The sequence below is a fragment of the Echinops telfairi genome, unplaced genomic scaffold, assembly GCF_000313985.2.
Source record: "Echinops telfairi isolate 266 unplaced genomic scaffold, ASM31398v2 ScPeMD7_70;HRSCAF=299, whole genome shotgun sequence".
NCBI classification, from domain to species: domain Eukaryota; kingdom Metazoa; phylum Chordata; class Mammalia; order Afrosoricida; family Tenrecidae; genus Echinops; species Echinops telfairi.
This window is the reverse complement of record NW_022103968.1, coordinates 4175150-4192089: the sequence shown is the minus strand read 5'-3', so window position 1 is coordinate 4192089 and position 16940 is coordinate 4175150. Positions and strand designations below refer to the sequence as shown.

At 53.2% G+C, this 16940-nt stretch overlaps 1 protein-coding gene across 1 annotated transcript in view; it reads left to right on the top strand.

The window, feature by feature from the left end:
- DOCK1 (dedicator of cytokinesis 1) overlaps positions 1-16940 on the top strand; it is a 408265-nt gene that overhangs the window by 349706 nt on the left and 41619 nt on the right. Inside the window, exons 33-37 of the mRNA XM_004701236.2 lie at positions 88-173; positions 364-520; positions 5394-5434; positions 7830-7920; positions 9965-10084. Coding sequence (XP_004701293.1) covers positions 88-173; positions 364-520; positions 5394-5434; positions 7830-7920; positions 9965-10084 — 495 coding nt within the window. The remainder of the gene's footprint in view (positions 1-87; positions 174-363; positions 521-5393; positions 5435-7829; positions 7921-9964; positions 10085-16940) is intronic.

Here is a 16940-nt window from a genome sequence, read left to right as displayed (position 1 = left end):
ACGGCCTGTCTCCGAGGGATGTGCCACAGAGCCGAAAGTCTGCGCACGCCATGTCTGACGATTTCCCTCCGCTCTGTTTAATTATAGTTTGAAAATGAGATCATCACCAAGCTGGATCATGAAGTGGAAGGAGGCAGAGGAGACGAGCAGTACAAAGTGTTATTTGATAAAATGTAAGTGTTGATTAACATGGGGGATTTATCTCAGAAGATGGGCAGAGACTGTAATTAGATGACAATGAACTCTGTGGCCCCGAAATAATTAAAATGTGTTAATAATGGCAAATACTTTCCATGGCACCTCCGTCGAGTTTCTTTTTCTGGTGTGTGATTAACAAGGTGTGTCTAATTATTTTTTCCCCAGCCTCTTGGAGCACTGCAGGAAGCATAAATACCTTGCCAAGACGGGGGAAACTTTTGTGAAACTTGTCGTGCGCCTGATGGAAAGGCTTCTGGACTACAGGACCATTATGCATGACGAGAACAAGGAGAACCGGATGAGCTGCACGGTCAACGTGCTGGTGAGTACAGCCTGAACGTCACACCCAGGCTTCCCGTGGCCCCGGCCTGAGGCCTTGGCTTGCTTGCTCATCGAGAACCCCCGACGGCCCTGGGGGCACAGTGATTACAGACAGAGCTGCTCACTAAGGCTGGCCGGTGGGAACCCACCCAGCACCTCTTGGGCAAAAGGTGAGACCATTGGCTCCGTAAAGGTGATGGTCTTAAAATTCCCAGCAGGCAGTTCCGCTCCAGCCTTAGAGTTTTTACGGCTCAGAGTGGACCCAATGGCTATGGGTGGATTACTCATACTCTGCCCTGGATGTACACCCCACCACCCTGGAGGGCTCCCTATGATTCTCCCCGTTGCCATGAAGGAAAAGCCCCCTCGTTTTGTAAACGGGGTGGCACCAGCTCTGGTCACGGTTCCTATCGGCTTGGTCGTGTGAACATTCATACCATCGCTAGGCTGTGCCGGCAGGAGCCTTGCCCCCACTGAAAAGGAGGTGCCAGACAGCTGTGCTTGGGAAAACTGCCGAGAAAGCCGGGGTTACACAGAGGAGCACAAGGGCCCGTTCCACTTCCCAGTTGTTTTCTGTACCAGTCTGTGCTTTTCCGTGGGATCGTCATAGCAGAAGGATGGCAGCAATCTCACCCCCTTTATTGCTGCCTAGACAACCTGGTCCAGCGAATGAGAAAGATGCTCATTTCGTCTTCAAAATCTGAAGGCATCTCTATGCAGCTCGCCAGGGGTCTGACACTTGTGCAAATGGCTGGGTTCTGGCGCCGGTGTCTGTGATGTCGAAACTACTGGTATCTGTCCCTTCCGTTTGGTGTGTGAGTCTGGCTGGACTTGAGAAACAGATTTATAGACACTCGCATGTGTATGAGAAAGAGCTTTATGTACAAGAGCAATTGAACATTGAGAAAACATCCCAGCCCAGTCCAGATCAAGTCCATATGTTCGATACCCATCTATAAAGTCCTCTTCAGACTCATGCAACACATGCAATGACGCCGAGTGCAGGAAGATCACAGGCCAGTGGGTGGAAAGTCTCCTGGATCCAGTGGCGGAGGAAGCATCTCAGCTCTAGCAGGGGTCTCCACGTGGCTCCTCCAGCTCCAGGGTTCTAGTGCAGCTCCATGTGTCTTGTCAACAGGATTGTGTCACAAGGAGTGAGTGTGTGTCCTGAGCTATTCATCTCCATGGTGCCTCCAAATGAGGTCATCAAACTATGACCTGATCGACAGGCTAGACTCCACCCACTCACAAATTGACACCAGATTATGTAAGTGCCACATTTGGCCTCCTGGCTGAGCCTTCCCCTGTAGATTGGCCCCGGCTCCCCTGTTTTCTTGCCGCCTCCAAAGTATTCCATCCTGTCAGTGTGCTTGGCGCAAACTAAAAATCAGTATTTCTGGAGGGGTGGAGGGGGTAGGGGATATACAGAAACCTTGTCGGATCATTCTCTTCCCTGCGCCTCATTTCATCACGGTCCCTGTGAATTCTGGAGCCGGCAAAGGGTATTGAAAGGACCATGGACTGTCCAACGAACAAGCAGATCTCCCGTGCAAGAAGGGCAGCCAACCCTCCTTAGAGGCAAGGATGGTGAGACTTCATCTCCAGGACGTGGGCCACGTGGTCAGGAGAGAGCAGTCCCTGGAGAAGGACGTCATGCTTGGTACAGCGGAGGGACAGCGAACAAGAGGCAGGCCCTCAGCACGATGGACAGACATGGTGGCTGCTTCAATGGGCTCCGACCTAAGGACAGTTGCGAGGTGGACCATGCAGGCCTGGGGGGTGCTTCTTTTTGTTGTCCGTTGTTGGATCAGTGAGCCTCAGAACCGGCTGGGCAGCACCTGAGAACAACATGGGTTCTTCCCGTGGAGACCCAGGCAGCCTGGTGTAGGACTGAAGACTCGTGAAGCCCATGTTTCCCACGTACATGGGTTGACTGCCATTCATTGTAAGCAGCATCTCCCTTGCTCAGGAGGCCATGAAGCCTGGGGTGACTTGGCGGCCTGCTCCTGCCAGCCAGCCGCGTCCAGGGTCAGAAAACCACCTGTCGAGAGCCCTGCATGGCGTCGGCACAGGTTCCTCGTGCTGCCGGAGCCTGGCTCCGGCCTGTCTATTTTTACTGCTGTCAGCACGAGCTGAGTTGGGCTTTATCTAAGAAACACACCCAGGACTCCAGAGCTTGTCTGCCATTATTAACTGCCTTCTAATTAGGACATCCTGAATCATTCCATGCCGAGGCAAGCGTTCTATTCTTAACGGTTTCCTGGGGATGGTAGCATGAATCCCAACCTCCTATCATAATGCTTTTATCTTAAAAATAAAATAGATCTATTGAAGATTAAAGGGAAAAGACAGCAGTGGGTATTATAGACAGGCATCCTGTCTCTCCTTGGTCATGCTCACAATGAGTCAAATCTGGAGAAAGTGGTCTACCTATCCATCCATTCATCCATCCATCCATCCATCCATCCATCCATCCATCCATCCATCCACTCATCCATCCATGCATTCATTGATCTAGCTAGCTATCATCTATCTATCCCAGAACCCTGGTGGCAGGCACAGTGGTTTAACTGATGGGCTGCTGACTAAAGGATCAATGGTTCCAGCCCACTAACCACTCCATGGAATTGAGGCTGTCTGTGCCCCAAAAGATTTGATAGCCTCAGAAACCATAGGAACCCTACTCAGTCCTGTAGGGTCACAATGAGTCAAAATTAATGAGTGTGTGTGTGTGTGTGTGTGTGTGTGTGTGTGTGTGTGTGTGTAAGATACTCTTTCAACCTTGGACACACCCTTAAATCACCTTTTAACCACGGAGCAGGTGAAGACTTCCACCCTTGGGGACTGCGGGCTTTCAGAAATCTTTCCTATGAAACCCAGTGGAAGACAGTTACTCCAGAGCACAGCTGGGGGCAGGGAGAAGACACTGATGGGAAGGGAACATTAGGACCAAAGCGATGAGGAGGAGGGCTCAGACTGAAGATTGCACACCAGCGTGATGGCACCCGGGGTGTGGAAATTGTTGAAGGAGAGCCTGCTTTGCTGTGCATACTTTCAGAAAATGCACAACAAAATATGAAAATGAAATAAAGACTTGAAACAACGTCACTAAGCCCCGAGACCTAAAACCTCTTCCCCTTCCCTGAAAGCTTGTCCATGGGCTCTTGGGACCCAACCGGACAGAATTCACATTTGTAATTCGCCAACTAGAATTCCATTACCATCTCCTAATCCACCCCTTTTTAATTATCAGACCCGAGCCTGCTGTGCACCATTTAGCTCTATGCAATTATCAGCACTGACTGGCTCTAGGACTGGCAGAGCCATTACTGTGGATATAGAAGTTATTCTTGGCATGGCCCCTTTACAAGACGAACGCAGACCCAGGACTGGAATTTGAAAACCCTCCCTGCTCTGTTTCACTGATTAATAAGTAACATATTCAAAAGTGACATACATGGAGAAGCTATGAATCGCTGGGACATATGCAGTGGGTCTGAGTCGGGGGCCCTGGGGGAGCCGTGAGCCAGCATTGATGTCCGCCCATGTAGGGCGTAGGGTAACGGGCACAGGACTGCTCCCCCCGCCCCTCAGCCCAGTGGGCAGAGTGAGAGCAGTGTGAACTTTCACGTAAGACACACGCAGGTTTTATGTGGATATCCGGAGCTGGGACGAGCGAGCTGCACTTCTGGAGAGGCTTTGGAGTCCCCAGAAGGGACCGGAGCTCAGCACAAGCCGGAGATAGGCATTCCCATGTATGGAGAGAAGCATGTAAATCACGCACTGAGCCAGATGTGAATTTGTGGAGACGCATGATCCAAAGCTCACCAGAGGACGAACTATCAGAGTTCACAGAGGGCTGGCATGAAAGGGCAGCTTGTCAAGGCTGGCGGGGTCGAGTTGGAACTGAAGGACTGGGCCGCTTCTCGGAGTTTTCAGCCAAGTCACCTCCTTGCCCAGCTGCATCAGGTGAGCTGAGGGGCCTGCGAGCCTCAGACGCAGCCAAACAGGAAGATCTGGAGCCCTTTTTCCTAAGCATTTCCCTCCTTGTGTTCCACACTTGGAATCCATCTTTCTTGGTATGGAGGCACAGCCTGCTTGGTCAGGTTCCACCCTATAGTGCACGCTTGTTTGCAAAGCCCTGTTTCCTTACGGTCTCAGCCAGCGTGCTTTAGCTCACTGGGCGAGTGTGCACCTTTGTAAAGACACCCCTCACTTGTTACCCCTGGTAGTTATCTAGGAATGGAATGAAATTCCACATTGCAGGTGGCCATGATGTTCCTGAGCCTTGGACACTCGGAGAAGTGCCTTTTGGCATCTTTCTGGTCCTTGCTGCAGGGAAGAGATTTTGAAGTGTGTGCACCAATGCCCACCTTCAGAAATGCCACTGTCCTTGGGATGTTTACATTCAGCCAGAAGAGATCCACAGCGTGTAAAAAGGGGGTTCAGGGGGGCCATCGGAAGTCTCCACCTTCATCTTTGTTGGGGTGGACGCACAACTTGCTTGATAAAACTTTGCTCCGTTGCGTACACCATCGAGAGTCCAGGGCCAACTGGGTGGCAGCCACCAGCAATGACAACAACGGGGCTTGGAGACACCCTGCCTGCGGGCAGTTCCTTGTCTACAGGGAGACACAAGGGGGTGCAGGGGCACTGGTGTCCCAAGGGGAGGACACTCCACACCCAGAGTTGCCATGAAGGGGGTACTGAAGGCCGGCCTGCAGTTTTGTGTGCCTGTGTGGTCCCGGCCCAAAGAGGTAGAGGGCACCCTGTGTTGTGGGTGATTCCAGCCTCCGAACCGGGCGCTGTTCATGTGGGAGTGATGCCTCTTGAGAGACAGTTTCCTAACAGCACTGTGCTTTGATTCTTTTCAGAACTTCTACAAAGAAATTGAAAGAGAGGAAATGTACATCAGGTATGTGGAGTCCTGTCTGCATTTGCCACAGCTGCTGCCGTGGCGTTTCCTGGGGCCAGGTGTGTTGCGTGGGGCAGGAGTGTGAGGCGGATGGCACATCCACATCTGTCACCACCCCGTGCGCCGGTTGTCTGGACAGGTGTCTCAGAAGCAGAAACCTCATTGATTACTTCACGGGGCCTGTGTACTTTTTGTTCAATGCGTGGGCCCTTTGGGAGGAAAAGGGCCACCCAATAGAATGTAATGCTTCACAGTGACGCACACAATGAAGTGTGAAATCCAGATTTTAAAACTCTGGCTGGCTGGCTAACTAAATGACAGATAGATAGATAGATAGATAGATAGATAGATAGATAGATAGATAGATAGATAGATAGATAGATAGATAGATAGATAGATAGATAGATAGATAGATAGATAGATAGATGATAGATTGATGATTGATATATAAATGATAGATGATTGATAGATAATAGATAAAATGATGATAGATAGATGATTGATTAGGTAGATGATGGATAGGTAGCTAGAGCCATCAGACCTGCTTTGGCCTATGGCGACCTTATTTGCTTGCACACCAGAACAGAACGTAGGCTTGCCTTGCATTGCACTCACGCTCAGCACGCTTGGTGACTTAATATGTGCAACAGAACACAACAGAATGTAGGCTTGTCCTGTGTTATCCTCATGCGCCACATGTTGAAGTCCATCCTTTGGCTCTGTGCCAACCTTTGTCACCGAGGGCCTCCAAAACTCATCTGTCCCTGTCTAGTGACTGACCCAAGGAGCCCTGGCGGTGAAGTGGTTACGCGTTGGGCTGCCAACCACAAGGTCATTCATTTGAAACCATCAGCTGCTTCTCGGGAGAGAGACAGGCTGCCCGCTCCCAGAAAGATGTATAACCTTGGGAACCCACAAGGGCAGGTGTACTCTGTCCTGCAGGGTCTCTGTGAGTTGGAATTGCCTCGATAGCAGTGGGGTCAGTAGGTCCAGTGACCGGTCCCTCCCAATGACGTGCCCGAAGCACGCGGGTCGGACTGTAGCCTGTTGCAATCCCTGGACTAGTTTTCAGAAGTGGCTCATCAAGGTCTGTCCACGCAGGGGGCCCTGCAGGCACGTGGCAGTGTCCGGCTTCACTGCCGTGTGGAAACCCCACTGCAGGAGGCCCTGGTAGACCAGCGGTGACAGCAACAAATAACCCGCAGCTAACGGGACGCGATGCCACACCCCTGCTGCCAGTGTCTTCCTCACACCCGAGTGGAAAAAGATCGGAGTGGTCACCCCCCACCCCCGCCCCCACAGGATTTCACTCCTGGGCAGGCCTTTCCTCCCGGGGTTGGCTGCGATTCAGCTCTGCTCCTTGGCCACACCTGGAATCCGGTGCCAGGCAGGTAGCAAGGTTACCACTTAGAACAGTAGTTCTCAACCTGTGGGTTGCGACCCCTTTGGGGGTCAAATGATCCTTTCACAGAGGTCGCCCGATTCATAACAGTAGCAAAATGACGTGATGATTTAGCAATGAAAATAATGTTATGGCTGAGGGTCACCACACATGAGGGTGGCGGCATGACAGGGTGGCGGCATGAGGAAGGTCGAGAACTGCTGACTTGGAAGACTAGGAGCGGCCTGCATGCATTCATGCTGAATGACAGGTTTATTACGTCAAAAGCAATTCTCTACTTCTTTCTGTCATTCCTAAGATTTTTGTTTATTTGTTTTTAACATTCCCACCCCACCCCACCCTCAGCAAAGAGCCTGATCAGTTTAAGAAACTTCCCAGAAGCCCTGAGTGGGCTGTTTCCATCCGAAATGTAGGTGCTTTCTTTGTCCACGGCCATCTCCACTGTGGCCATCGGAGTGCCTTCTTCAGGTGGATTTGTGTGCCAGCACACGTGTGTGTGTGTGGTGCTTACTATCGTAAGAGAATTACGGTGGTGAAATATCCCTAAAGCAAAATGTGCCGTGTTAACTGTTCTTAGATACGCTTGGGGTTGGCGGTTTGTGTTTTCCCAGTCGGAGGCAACAGGTGTGCAGGCACTCACAAAGAGCGTGCACACATACTAGTATGTAGCGTTCTCGGCAGGAGAGGAGAAAGCTGGAGCGGATGAGAAGGCGTGAGGAACGGTGGAACGAGTGGCAACAGGACAGCAGGAAGGGGCCTCCTCCTTGCAACAGACCCCTGATGTTCAAACACTGGCTGTGTGTGGCAGGGGGCGGGGTGGGGGCTGAACTGGCTCCTGGGTGCCAGCTGCAGGCATGAGGAGCGATGGTATCTGCAGACAAGAGACGGCACTGGGTGATGCACTGCTGAAGGGTGACTTCGGCTGTGGGCAATCCTCAACACAGATTACATGCTGGCATTCTAACAGCCCCCCTCCCCCACCAATCTTGGCAGGTATTTGTACAAGCTGTGTGACCTGCACCGAGAATGCGACAACTACACGGAGGCGGCGTACACCCTCCTGCTGCACGCCAAGCTGCTTAAGGTAACAGAGGGCTGCACGCGCAGGTCAGCCCGTGTCTGAATTTCTCCCTGTATTTGCTTCTCCGTAACTGATCCGAGCACTCAGACGGATGGACGGAAGTTCTCCCGGGTGTTGACTACGTGCCAAGACTTACACAATCGCATCCAGGGACTGTGGACTGGACACCCCCGGGCTTGCAAGTGCAGCTTTAGGAAAATGCCGCAGGGGGCTGGCGTCAGCGGCTGGCGGCTTGCAGGGGCTTTGATGGCACTGGCTCGTCTTACCGGCAGGATGGGCTCTGTGGCAGTGGGAAGGCACAGTGGAGAGACAGCCCAGGGGTGGGGCAGCTAAGAGATAGGATGAGCATGCCCCTTGTTAGCAAGGAGTGGGGAAACCAGACCCTGACTCTCCAGTGGTGCCCATAGAGACCTCCTGCTGGGGCTCTACCTGATCCCCCTGGCCAGGGCTCCTGGGACTGCTCTCCAGGCACACCTCTACTTTAAACATTTTAAACTTCAGCGAGTCCTTAGACCGGCTCATGGTAGCTTCATTGACAACTGGGGGGGGGAAATGTTGAACTGGATAAATCAGAACACTGATTATCCGGTTGGGTGGCGTTAACCTACGACGTAACCACTTCCCTCCCTTGAATCGTATTTCTCAATCCAAACCAGCGTGTGAGACACGGGACCCAAGCGGGGATTGCAGTTAAGGAGCATATTGTGTCAGAGGGAACCTCTGGCAGGATGATTTGGGGCTTGGGCCTGATCCTGAAATTCCCCATGGCGCCCGTGCCGCAAGTGGAGACAGGCTCCAGTGGAAATTCCACAGGTGATCATTGGCCTCGACCTCAAACCCAAAGAGCCCGTGGCAGAGATGATGCGAGAAGAGAAGGCTCGTGGAGTCTGGAGGCCTCGCCAACACCCCTTCCGAGCCTGGCCGCTCGGGCACCCCTCTGGTCTCTTCCCCATATAACGCTCCCCAAGGCACAGAGATTTCTGATGGCATGCCTGACACCAGGCATCACACTGTGAATTCTGATGGCCGTCCATTTGCTAGAAACCCAAACTTCAGTCACAGGTATTTTTACAAATGTGAAGATGCGTCTTTCACACCAGGGAAATTAAAATGGAGTTGACAAACTGCTGGGCCCCTGTTTCTCCCTCTGTCTCATAGAGAATAAACTTTTATGTGAGCCTGTCTGTGCCATATATATGTAAACATATCATTTGTTGAATCCCTGGATTTATGGACTGCAGATGGATTTGCCACAAACTGCACAGTGGCTTATTTCGCGGCAAAAATCAATTACACCGTCCTTTTCCTGAAAATTGGGAGAGCCTCGTGTCCTCTGTTCACGCCGTCCGTACTACTGCAGTTTGCGATTTTTCTGAAGTATGCTGTGATATGGCTCTAAATGTGAATTCACACTCTTTAATCAACTGAGGGCCATGCTTTGTATTGCTATGAAAGTCCTTTCTTCACTGTGGCAAGAATATCTTGGATCGTTAGCTTAGCACCTCAAACAGGATCTCCTGTTTTCTGGGGCAGGGGAAGAGGGATTGCCAGCCAGCAACCAGCCTGTCGAGTCTCTGTTTAAGTGAGATCCAGTTCTACTCCCCCAATCGAGATTTAAAAGAAACGCGAATCCGGGATGAACTTCCTTGTTCTGACTTGTTCTTTTCTAGTTGCGTTTCCGAATTGTCTCAAACTGACACCCGTATGCTCCCCCCGTAAAGGGGTAACCCAGCTGTGTTGTGAACACTGCAAAATGGTTGTGTTCTGATTGTGGCAGGCAGAGGCAAGCTCCATGTTGAGGTGAACAGCTCTGCGGAAGAATGAAAGGCCTCTCACTTCTACCGGGCTTTCCTGGGGACAGGCAAACCTTTCTGGCCCTCTCCCCTTCACTCTATTTCTTGGGAGACCCCAAATTCCATGAGAAATGCCCAGGCTCCCCCGCAGGGTTGGGCAAATAGTGAGGGTGCATTGAGAGAGCCTTGCGGGAGGCACACTTGTCCCTGGACTCCCTCACCCAGCCCCTGCTCACACTTTGCTTCTGCCACAGTGGTCGGAGGACGTGTGCACTGCCCACCTCACCCAGCGGGACGGCTACCAGGCAACGACGCAGGGACAGCTGAAGGAGCAGCTGTACCAGGAAATTATCCACTACTTCGACAAAGGCAAGGTAAAGCAGATCACAGCAGTGTCCGTCTATCTGTTGTCCTTTCTCTGCACTTGCCTGCAACATGTACACACCCGTGTGCCTCCCGATGCTGCTGGGACAGGAGATGTGTGACAAGGTGTGCGCCGGGGTGTGCTGGGCAGGGTCTTACAGCTCGCATGTGCTGAGTAGAACTGCCCACAGAAGAAACAGGCGGCCCTTTGGTGGTTGCTCTGAAAGCAAGGACTGAAAAGCACAGGACTTTTTTGCAGTCTCTGCTGGGTGAGTCCCACCGGGTCTCCCAGCCAGGTGTTTCTGGGCACAGGTTCCTGGATGGCTGGCAGGTTTTCCCTGTCAGTGAATCATTAATTCCACGGCCAGACAGCTCAGGGTCCACCTTGCCTCCTTCTGGTTTAATTGGCTCAGGCAGAATCTGATGATGTTCCTTCGGCTTCTGCTGAGAAGGAACCTGCCACGCTTTCATCAACTGGCCATAGATCTCACCACTGTCACTCTTGGGCTTCAGACGGGCCGTGACTCTAACAAGGCGCTGGCTGCGCCCTGAGAGCTCAGCAAAACTGACCCCAAGTGACTCCGGGGCTCTGTGTGTGGATTCTGGCCTCAGTTGCCTGCTTGGTATTTTAGTTTGAGAGGTCTGTGCTAGAAGACCCCAGAAGTGGCCTCAGGCAAGGAAGGCGGCTGTCCCTCCCTGAGCCTGGAGACATGATTCAGACCCTCTGGGAAACAGTGACTGATAGCCAAGCAGCATCCCTTTGGTTATAGCACTTGGGCCCTCCTTCTGTCTGGAAGGAATGGCTGTTCGGGTTTTGTCCGTTCCCACTGCCTTTGACTTGTGGAAAAGAAATCCCAGCTCCCCACGACTCCGCGCAGTCAGCCGAACCGCGCTGGAAATAAAGATCCCAGAAGGCGCGTGGTTGGCGCACATGCAGTCCGACGGTTGCCCCAAATGAGGAGACTTCACGAGGATGGCCGGTGGGGAGGGGGAGGAGTCTTGCTGCTCAGAAAGCTGATGAAGAAGTGAGGAAAGTCCCCATCCCAGCCCCACATGCCTCTGGCTCTCCATTGATTTAGGGAGGGGCGAGTGGGTGCGAGGGGCTGGGCCGAGCCTGAGATGGGGACCCGTAGGCCTGAGACGCCAAGAAACAGAAGTCATCAGGGCCTGAAGGGGCGCAGGCCTTAATGAGGGGCTGGGGACCTCCTGGTGCCACCACCACCAGACAGGGGGCTGGCTCCACCGCCACTCTGACAGCATCTCCTCCCAAGCTCCTTGGGGCCTTTGAAAATGGCCAGCCCCTGCTGCCTCACCCAGGAGCTGTGCCTCCTTGCTGTGTCCCTTTCTCACGCTTCTCCAACCTCCCCCCCCCCCCAGAGGTCTTCTTTTCCACTAGACACCGCCCGCCCGCCATGCTCACCTTGGCCTGTGTGTTTGCTTCATCCACATGCTCCCCAGAACGCAGTGAGCTCTGTGGAGACAGAAGCCGGTGTTTACTCACTCCAGAAGTATCTACTGAATCCTTCTGGAGGCTGCAAGTCTAAGATGAGGTGTCAGCCATGCTGTGCTCCCTGGAGTCTCCAAGGGAAGGTTCCTCCTGGTGCCCTCCAGCTCCTGGTCCCCCTGACAGCACTTGTTGGTCTTTGACTTGAAGATCCACCACTCCCGTCCCTGCCTCTGGCTTCATGTGGCCACCTCCTCTCTGTGACCGTCCCTGCACCCTTCTGTGTGGCCTGTGTTAATGAACGCTCTTCTCCAAGACTCACTGCCATCCAGCAAGTCAATTCTGGCTCATGGAGACCCATTGACAGGAGTAGAAAGCCTAGTCTTTCTCCCGTGGAGCTGCTGGTGGTTTTGAACTGCCGACCATGAGTATCGCAGCCTAATGTGTAACCACTACACCGCCAGGGCTCCATAGTCCTATACATAAGTCACATTCAGTTGCAGGGGGCTAAGACTTCAACACATCCTTTTAGGACAGTCGTTCTCAACCTTCCTAATGCTGCGACCCTTTAATACAGTTCCTCATGTTGTGGGGACCCCCCCCCAACATAAAATTATTTTTGCTGCTACTTTATAACTGTAATTTTGCTATTGTTATGAATCAGGTGACCCCTGTGAAAGGGTTGTTCGACCCCCAAAGGGGTTGGGACCCACAAGTTGAGAACCGCTGTTTTAGAAGGACAGTGTTCAACCCATAACACACACCTCATTGCTTATTTCATCCTCACAGTCTCTTTGCTTAAGCACGCTTGTTTGGGTCAGTCTGAGTCCTAACTCGACCCTGGGCCTGTGAGGATGCCGACAGACTGACTCTGTGATACCCAGCATCCGCCCAGTGTCCCTCCTGATACGCCACTTCTGTCACATGCCGGTCATCCAGCCATCTGTGCTGATGTCCCGCCACCACCCATGTCTCTGAGTGCCACCACGTGAGTCGGACGCTGACTTGATTTCAGTGCCATGTCCACCACAGAGGCTGTAGACTGGACCTGTCCATCCTAGGTGACCATCCCACGGAACTGTTCCCAGTCGGGTGGTCAGAGCCGCTCCTGGAGCGAGCAGTCCGGCCGCAGGCACTCAGAGGAGGCCTCTGGTCCTGCTGTGCTAGGTGGTGATTGCTGGGTGCCACTGAGCCTGTTCTGACACCCAGCGACACTTTGTAACAACAGAGCAAAGCCCTGCCCAGTCCCGCACCATCTTCACAACAGCTGTTGTTTGCCACGGCTGCAGCCACTGTGTCGATCCATCTTGTCAAAGGCTCTTCTGCTTTTGTGCTGAGCCTCAACTTGGCCAAGCACGATGTCCTTCTCCAGGGACTGGTCGCTTTTGACAAGGTCAAGAGTATCCTCGCCTCTGAGGAGCATCGTGGCACCATTTCTACTGAGACGGATCTGTTGGTTCTTTGGGCCGGCCATGGTACGTTCCCGAGTCTTCTCCGGCCCCACAGTCCAAATGTGTCAGCTCTGGCGTGGAAGGACCTTATGGAAGGGTAGCCCCCATCTCAGCAGCTCACCTCTTTTGCACGTTAGTGATATTGCCTGGCAGTGACAAATACTTAAGGGCAGTTCTCTCTCTCTCTCTCTCTCTCTCTCTCTCTCTCTCTCTCTCTCTCTCTCTCTCTCTCTCCCTCTCTCCCTCCCTCCCTCCCTCCCTCCCTCTCTGTGCGTGTGTGCCTGTGTGTCTCCTGGGCCTAGTTGATTCTCAGCACAGAGACTCCAGGACCAAGGGAGGCATTCTCTCCCCATCTTCTTGGTGGGAGTGAGGCCCCCTGTTTCCCCCTCTGGAAAGTCTAGCAGGACAGCAGACTGACCATTCCCCTCATTAGGGTTCCGTCTACCTTATTTTCATGACCCCACCTCCCCTAGTTGCTTTGCATCTTATTGTATAATTAGCAAGCTATCTAATCCCTTTGATGGACTATGAGTACCATATTTGCATAGTCCCACCCACTCTTTGGGGGTTAGTTACAAGAGTGTGGCGGAAGGGCCACTTAAAGCAATTCACTGCACTGCATGGAGTGAGAAATGATCCCACAACTCACGGGGAATATGCAGAGCTGTGCAAGCGTACACGGCACAGCTGCTGAAAGGGTGTATGTGTTGCCGGACACTTCCTCAACCAGGACAAAGTTCATCATTTTTAGCAAATGCATCAAGGTAAACAGACTAAGGCCATTGTTGGACTTGGAGATCCATGGTGGCTGGGGACCATGATGTCATACAACTGAAACTAAGGCTGTCACCCACCATGGCTCCTTGCTTGATGCCCTTGAGGGAATGCCCTCTGTGTGCTTACTCTGTGGGACACTGTGCTTCCTGGAGCCCGTCTGCAGTGGCTCAGAGAAGCAGGACCAGTCTATGTACTGATCCAACCCACAGCCCATCCTGTTGAAGCAGCCTTGAGTCCATTGTGATGGGTCTCGGGTCAGCATAGAGTTAGATCTACATATACAGGGGACTCAAAAATGTCATGGAAAAATGGAGCTCAGAGATCATGGAATTTTCCCACGAACTTTTTGAAGGCCTGTGTGTGTGTGTGTGTGTGTGTGTTTAAGTAGTCCTGATGCTGCACTAGGTTAAGCATTGGGCTGTGACCAGAGGGTCATAGGTTCACACCCACCAGCCACTCCATGGGAGAAAGATGAGGTAATCTCACCCATGACGGTTTACAGTCTCCAAAACCCTAGGGAGCAGTTCCGTCCTGCCCTATAGGCTTGCAATAAGTCCATGCTGAATCAGCCGTGGTAGGTTTGGGGTTGGAGAGGCCCCCAAATCCAAGACCCATTACCACCAAGTCAGTTGTGACTCAGAGTGATGCTGTGTGGGGTTTCCATGGCTGCCAGTCTTTGCAGGGGCAGACAGCCACCTCTTTCTCGTGAGGAGTGACTAGTGGGTTTGAACTACCAACCTTGGGGTTAACAACCCAGCGCTTACCGAAGTGCCACCAGGACTGCTTTGGGGGTCATATCGCTAGCAACAGAGAGAATCTACGTTAGGGAACTGGCTTATGTCATTGTGGGGGAGCCAGCGGGCCCCCAGTCTATAGGTCGGGCAACAGTCTGTAGACCTCAGCTGACCTGTGTCCCAGAAACCATTGTTCTGGTGATGCAAGGGTGAAGAGCGGGCGGGTTCTGCCCAAATGTCCACTCATAGTCCAGATGCACAACACACTCCAGGCAACAGCCTGCTCCGTTCTTACGAGGTCCCCCCTTCCTCGGGAGTGGCCGGCAGAGCAGGTCCTCTCGAGCCACTGGCTCCGGTAAAGACATCGTGGGCTGCTAAGCAGAAGAACAGAGTTTGAAACTCCCCGCTGCTCCGCAGGAGAAAGACAAGGCTTTCTGTTGCTGTAAAGACTAACATTCCCGGACACCCACGGGGCAGTTCCAATCTGTCCTTTAGGGTCTCCGTGAGTTGGGATGGACTTGGTGGCAGGGAGCACATGTAGACTAGTGTGTGAGCCAGTGGCAGGGCACCTGGGCCCCACACAGTGGACACAGCAAGTCACCATCACAGCTGCGCTGGCTAGGCAGGCTTGTCCCAGGGAGGCTCTGCCAGACGGCCCAGCACACAGAGGGCCGGCCTCTGGAAGGTGCCGGCCCAGCACACAGAGGGCCGGCCTCTGGAAGGTGCCGTGGGGCACGGGGAGGGGAGCAGAGGGAGCAGAGAGGACGAGGCCGGGGCCTGAGGATGTCAGTGTCTCCTTTGGTGTTTGAAGGCAGCAAAGCTGGATGGTTTTCTGTGCCTTCTTGTCGGACCATCCGGCGTGATAATTGTGTTCTGTTTAAAACTGTGTCTCTGGTCGCTCTCCCTCCACTTAGTGTCTTGGCTGCCTGTCTCCCAGGCTCATGATCTCCTCACCCACTCCACTCTCTGCAGAAGCCGACCTCTCCATCGGCTTCCCTCTCCGCCCCTCCCCAGCATGTCTGATTATCACCCCGGCTCCATGCACACCCGCTTGTCTCAGCGTTCCCCCCAGAAACAGACGGGTGCTCCTCTCTGCAGAGGCTCAAAATGGTGAGTCTGGTTGTGTTTGGTGCAGGCCTGGCCCTTGTCAAGAGCGCCCTTAGCCCAGTCAGTTCACAGGCAGAAGGCGGCTGAGAGGGCGATTTTGTTGGACCAGGAAACCGGGGTCACCCCGGCAAAGCCTCCTTGGAAATTGAGGGACAGCCTGACTGCCAGCGGCTTCATTGGCCAGGACTCTGCGGCCGCACAGGGTGCCAGGTGACTCAGTCAGAGGGCTGGGCCCACAATCCTGGTCAGTGAAGCTGCCATGTTCAGTTTCCGCCCACGGGCATTATTTCTTATAAAAATATCTCTGTTGTTGCTTATTACAACAAAACCTTTTGTTGTGTGTTTTTTTTGAGAGGCCCAGCTTACACGCTTACCCACAGGAGTAAGACTATGCTAGTTTCCTTCTTGAACCTTTTCCTCGTCTTCTTCAGGCCCCCGTGGCGTTGTCTTGACATTCTGAACTGCTCACCCAAAGGTCAGCAGTTTGAAACCATCAGCAGCTCCTCGGGAGAAAGGCGAGGCTTTCTACTCCCATAAAGAGCTGACTGTCTCGTACACCCACAGGGGCAGTTCTACCCTGTCCTGCAGGGTCCCCGTGAGTCGGCATGGCCTCTAGCGTGAGTTGTTCATTTTGTTGTGTGTTTATTTTTTGACCCGTCCTACACACGCAGGCGGAGCTGTCCTTGGGACAGCGGTACCACGGTGCTCCCAATTGCAGGGTTTCCATCTCTTTACTGCTGGCGATTTTCAGAGGGGCCGGTTTGGCCCAGTCTCCTGGCGTTTTAGCGACAGTGTCGCGGTAAGCAGTGCTTGTGGGCTACACCAATAACTTTGTATGAGAGTGGAGTGGTTGTGACAGGGCAAACCATCAAAAGGGCGTCCGTTCTGTTGCTAATGCCACTGTAACTGATCACATCCCATGCCATGTCTGGACAGACCACAGGACAACCTTGGCCCCCACCCCCACGCCCCAGGGGGCTCGGACTCCTGTTGGGGGTGTTGTTGTTGTCGGTGTTGGTGTTGTTAGGTGCCGCCGAGCCTGTGTCCACCCATAGCGACCCACGGGCGCTGTTGGCAGTCCATCGCATTGAGGGCCTGCCTCTGTGGTGCTGCCCTCCAGTGTGCCAAGCGTCCTGTCCTGCAGGGACTGGTCTCTCCTGACAGCGTGTCCAAAGCACGTGAGACGACGTCTCTCCATCTTTGCCCCCAAGGAAGACTCTGGGCACAACTTCTTACAAGACAGTTTGGCCTGTCCTTTCAGCCGTCCTTGGCATTTTCAGTGTGCATTTGGAAGACCAGTGGCACGGCTGCGGGCATCACGGACACACACACACACACACACACACACACACAC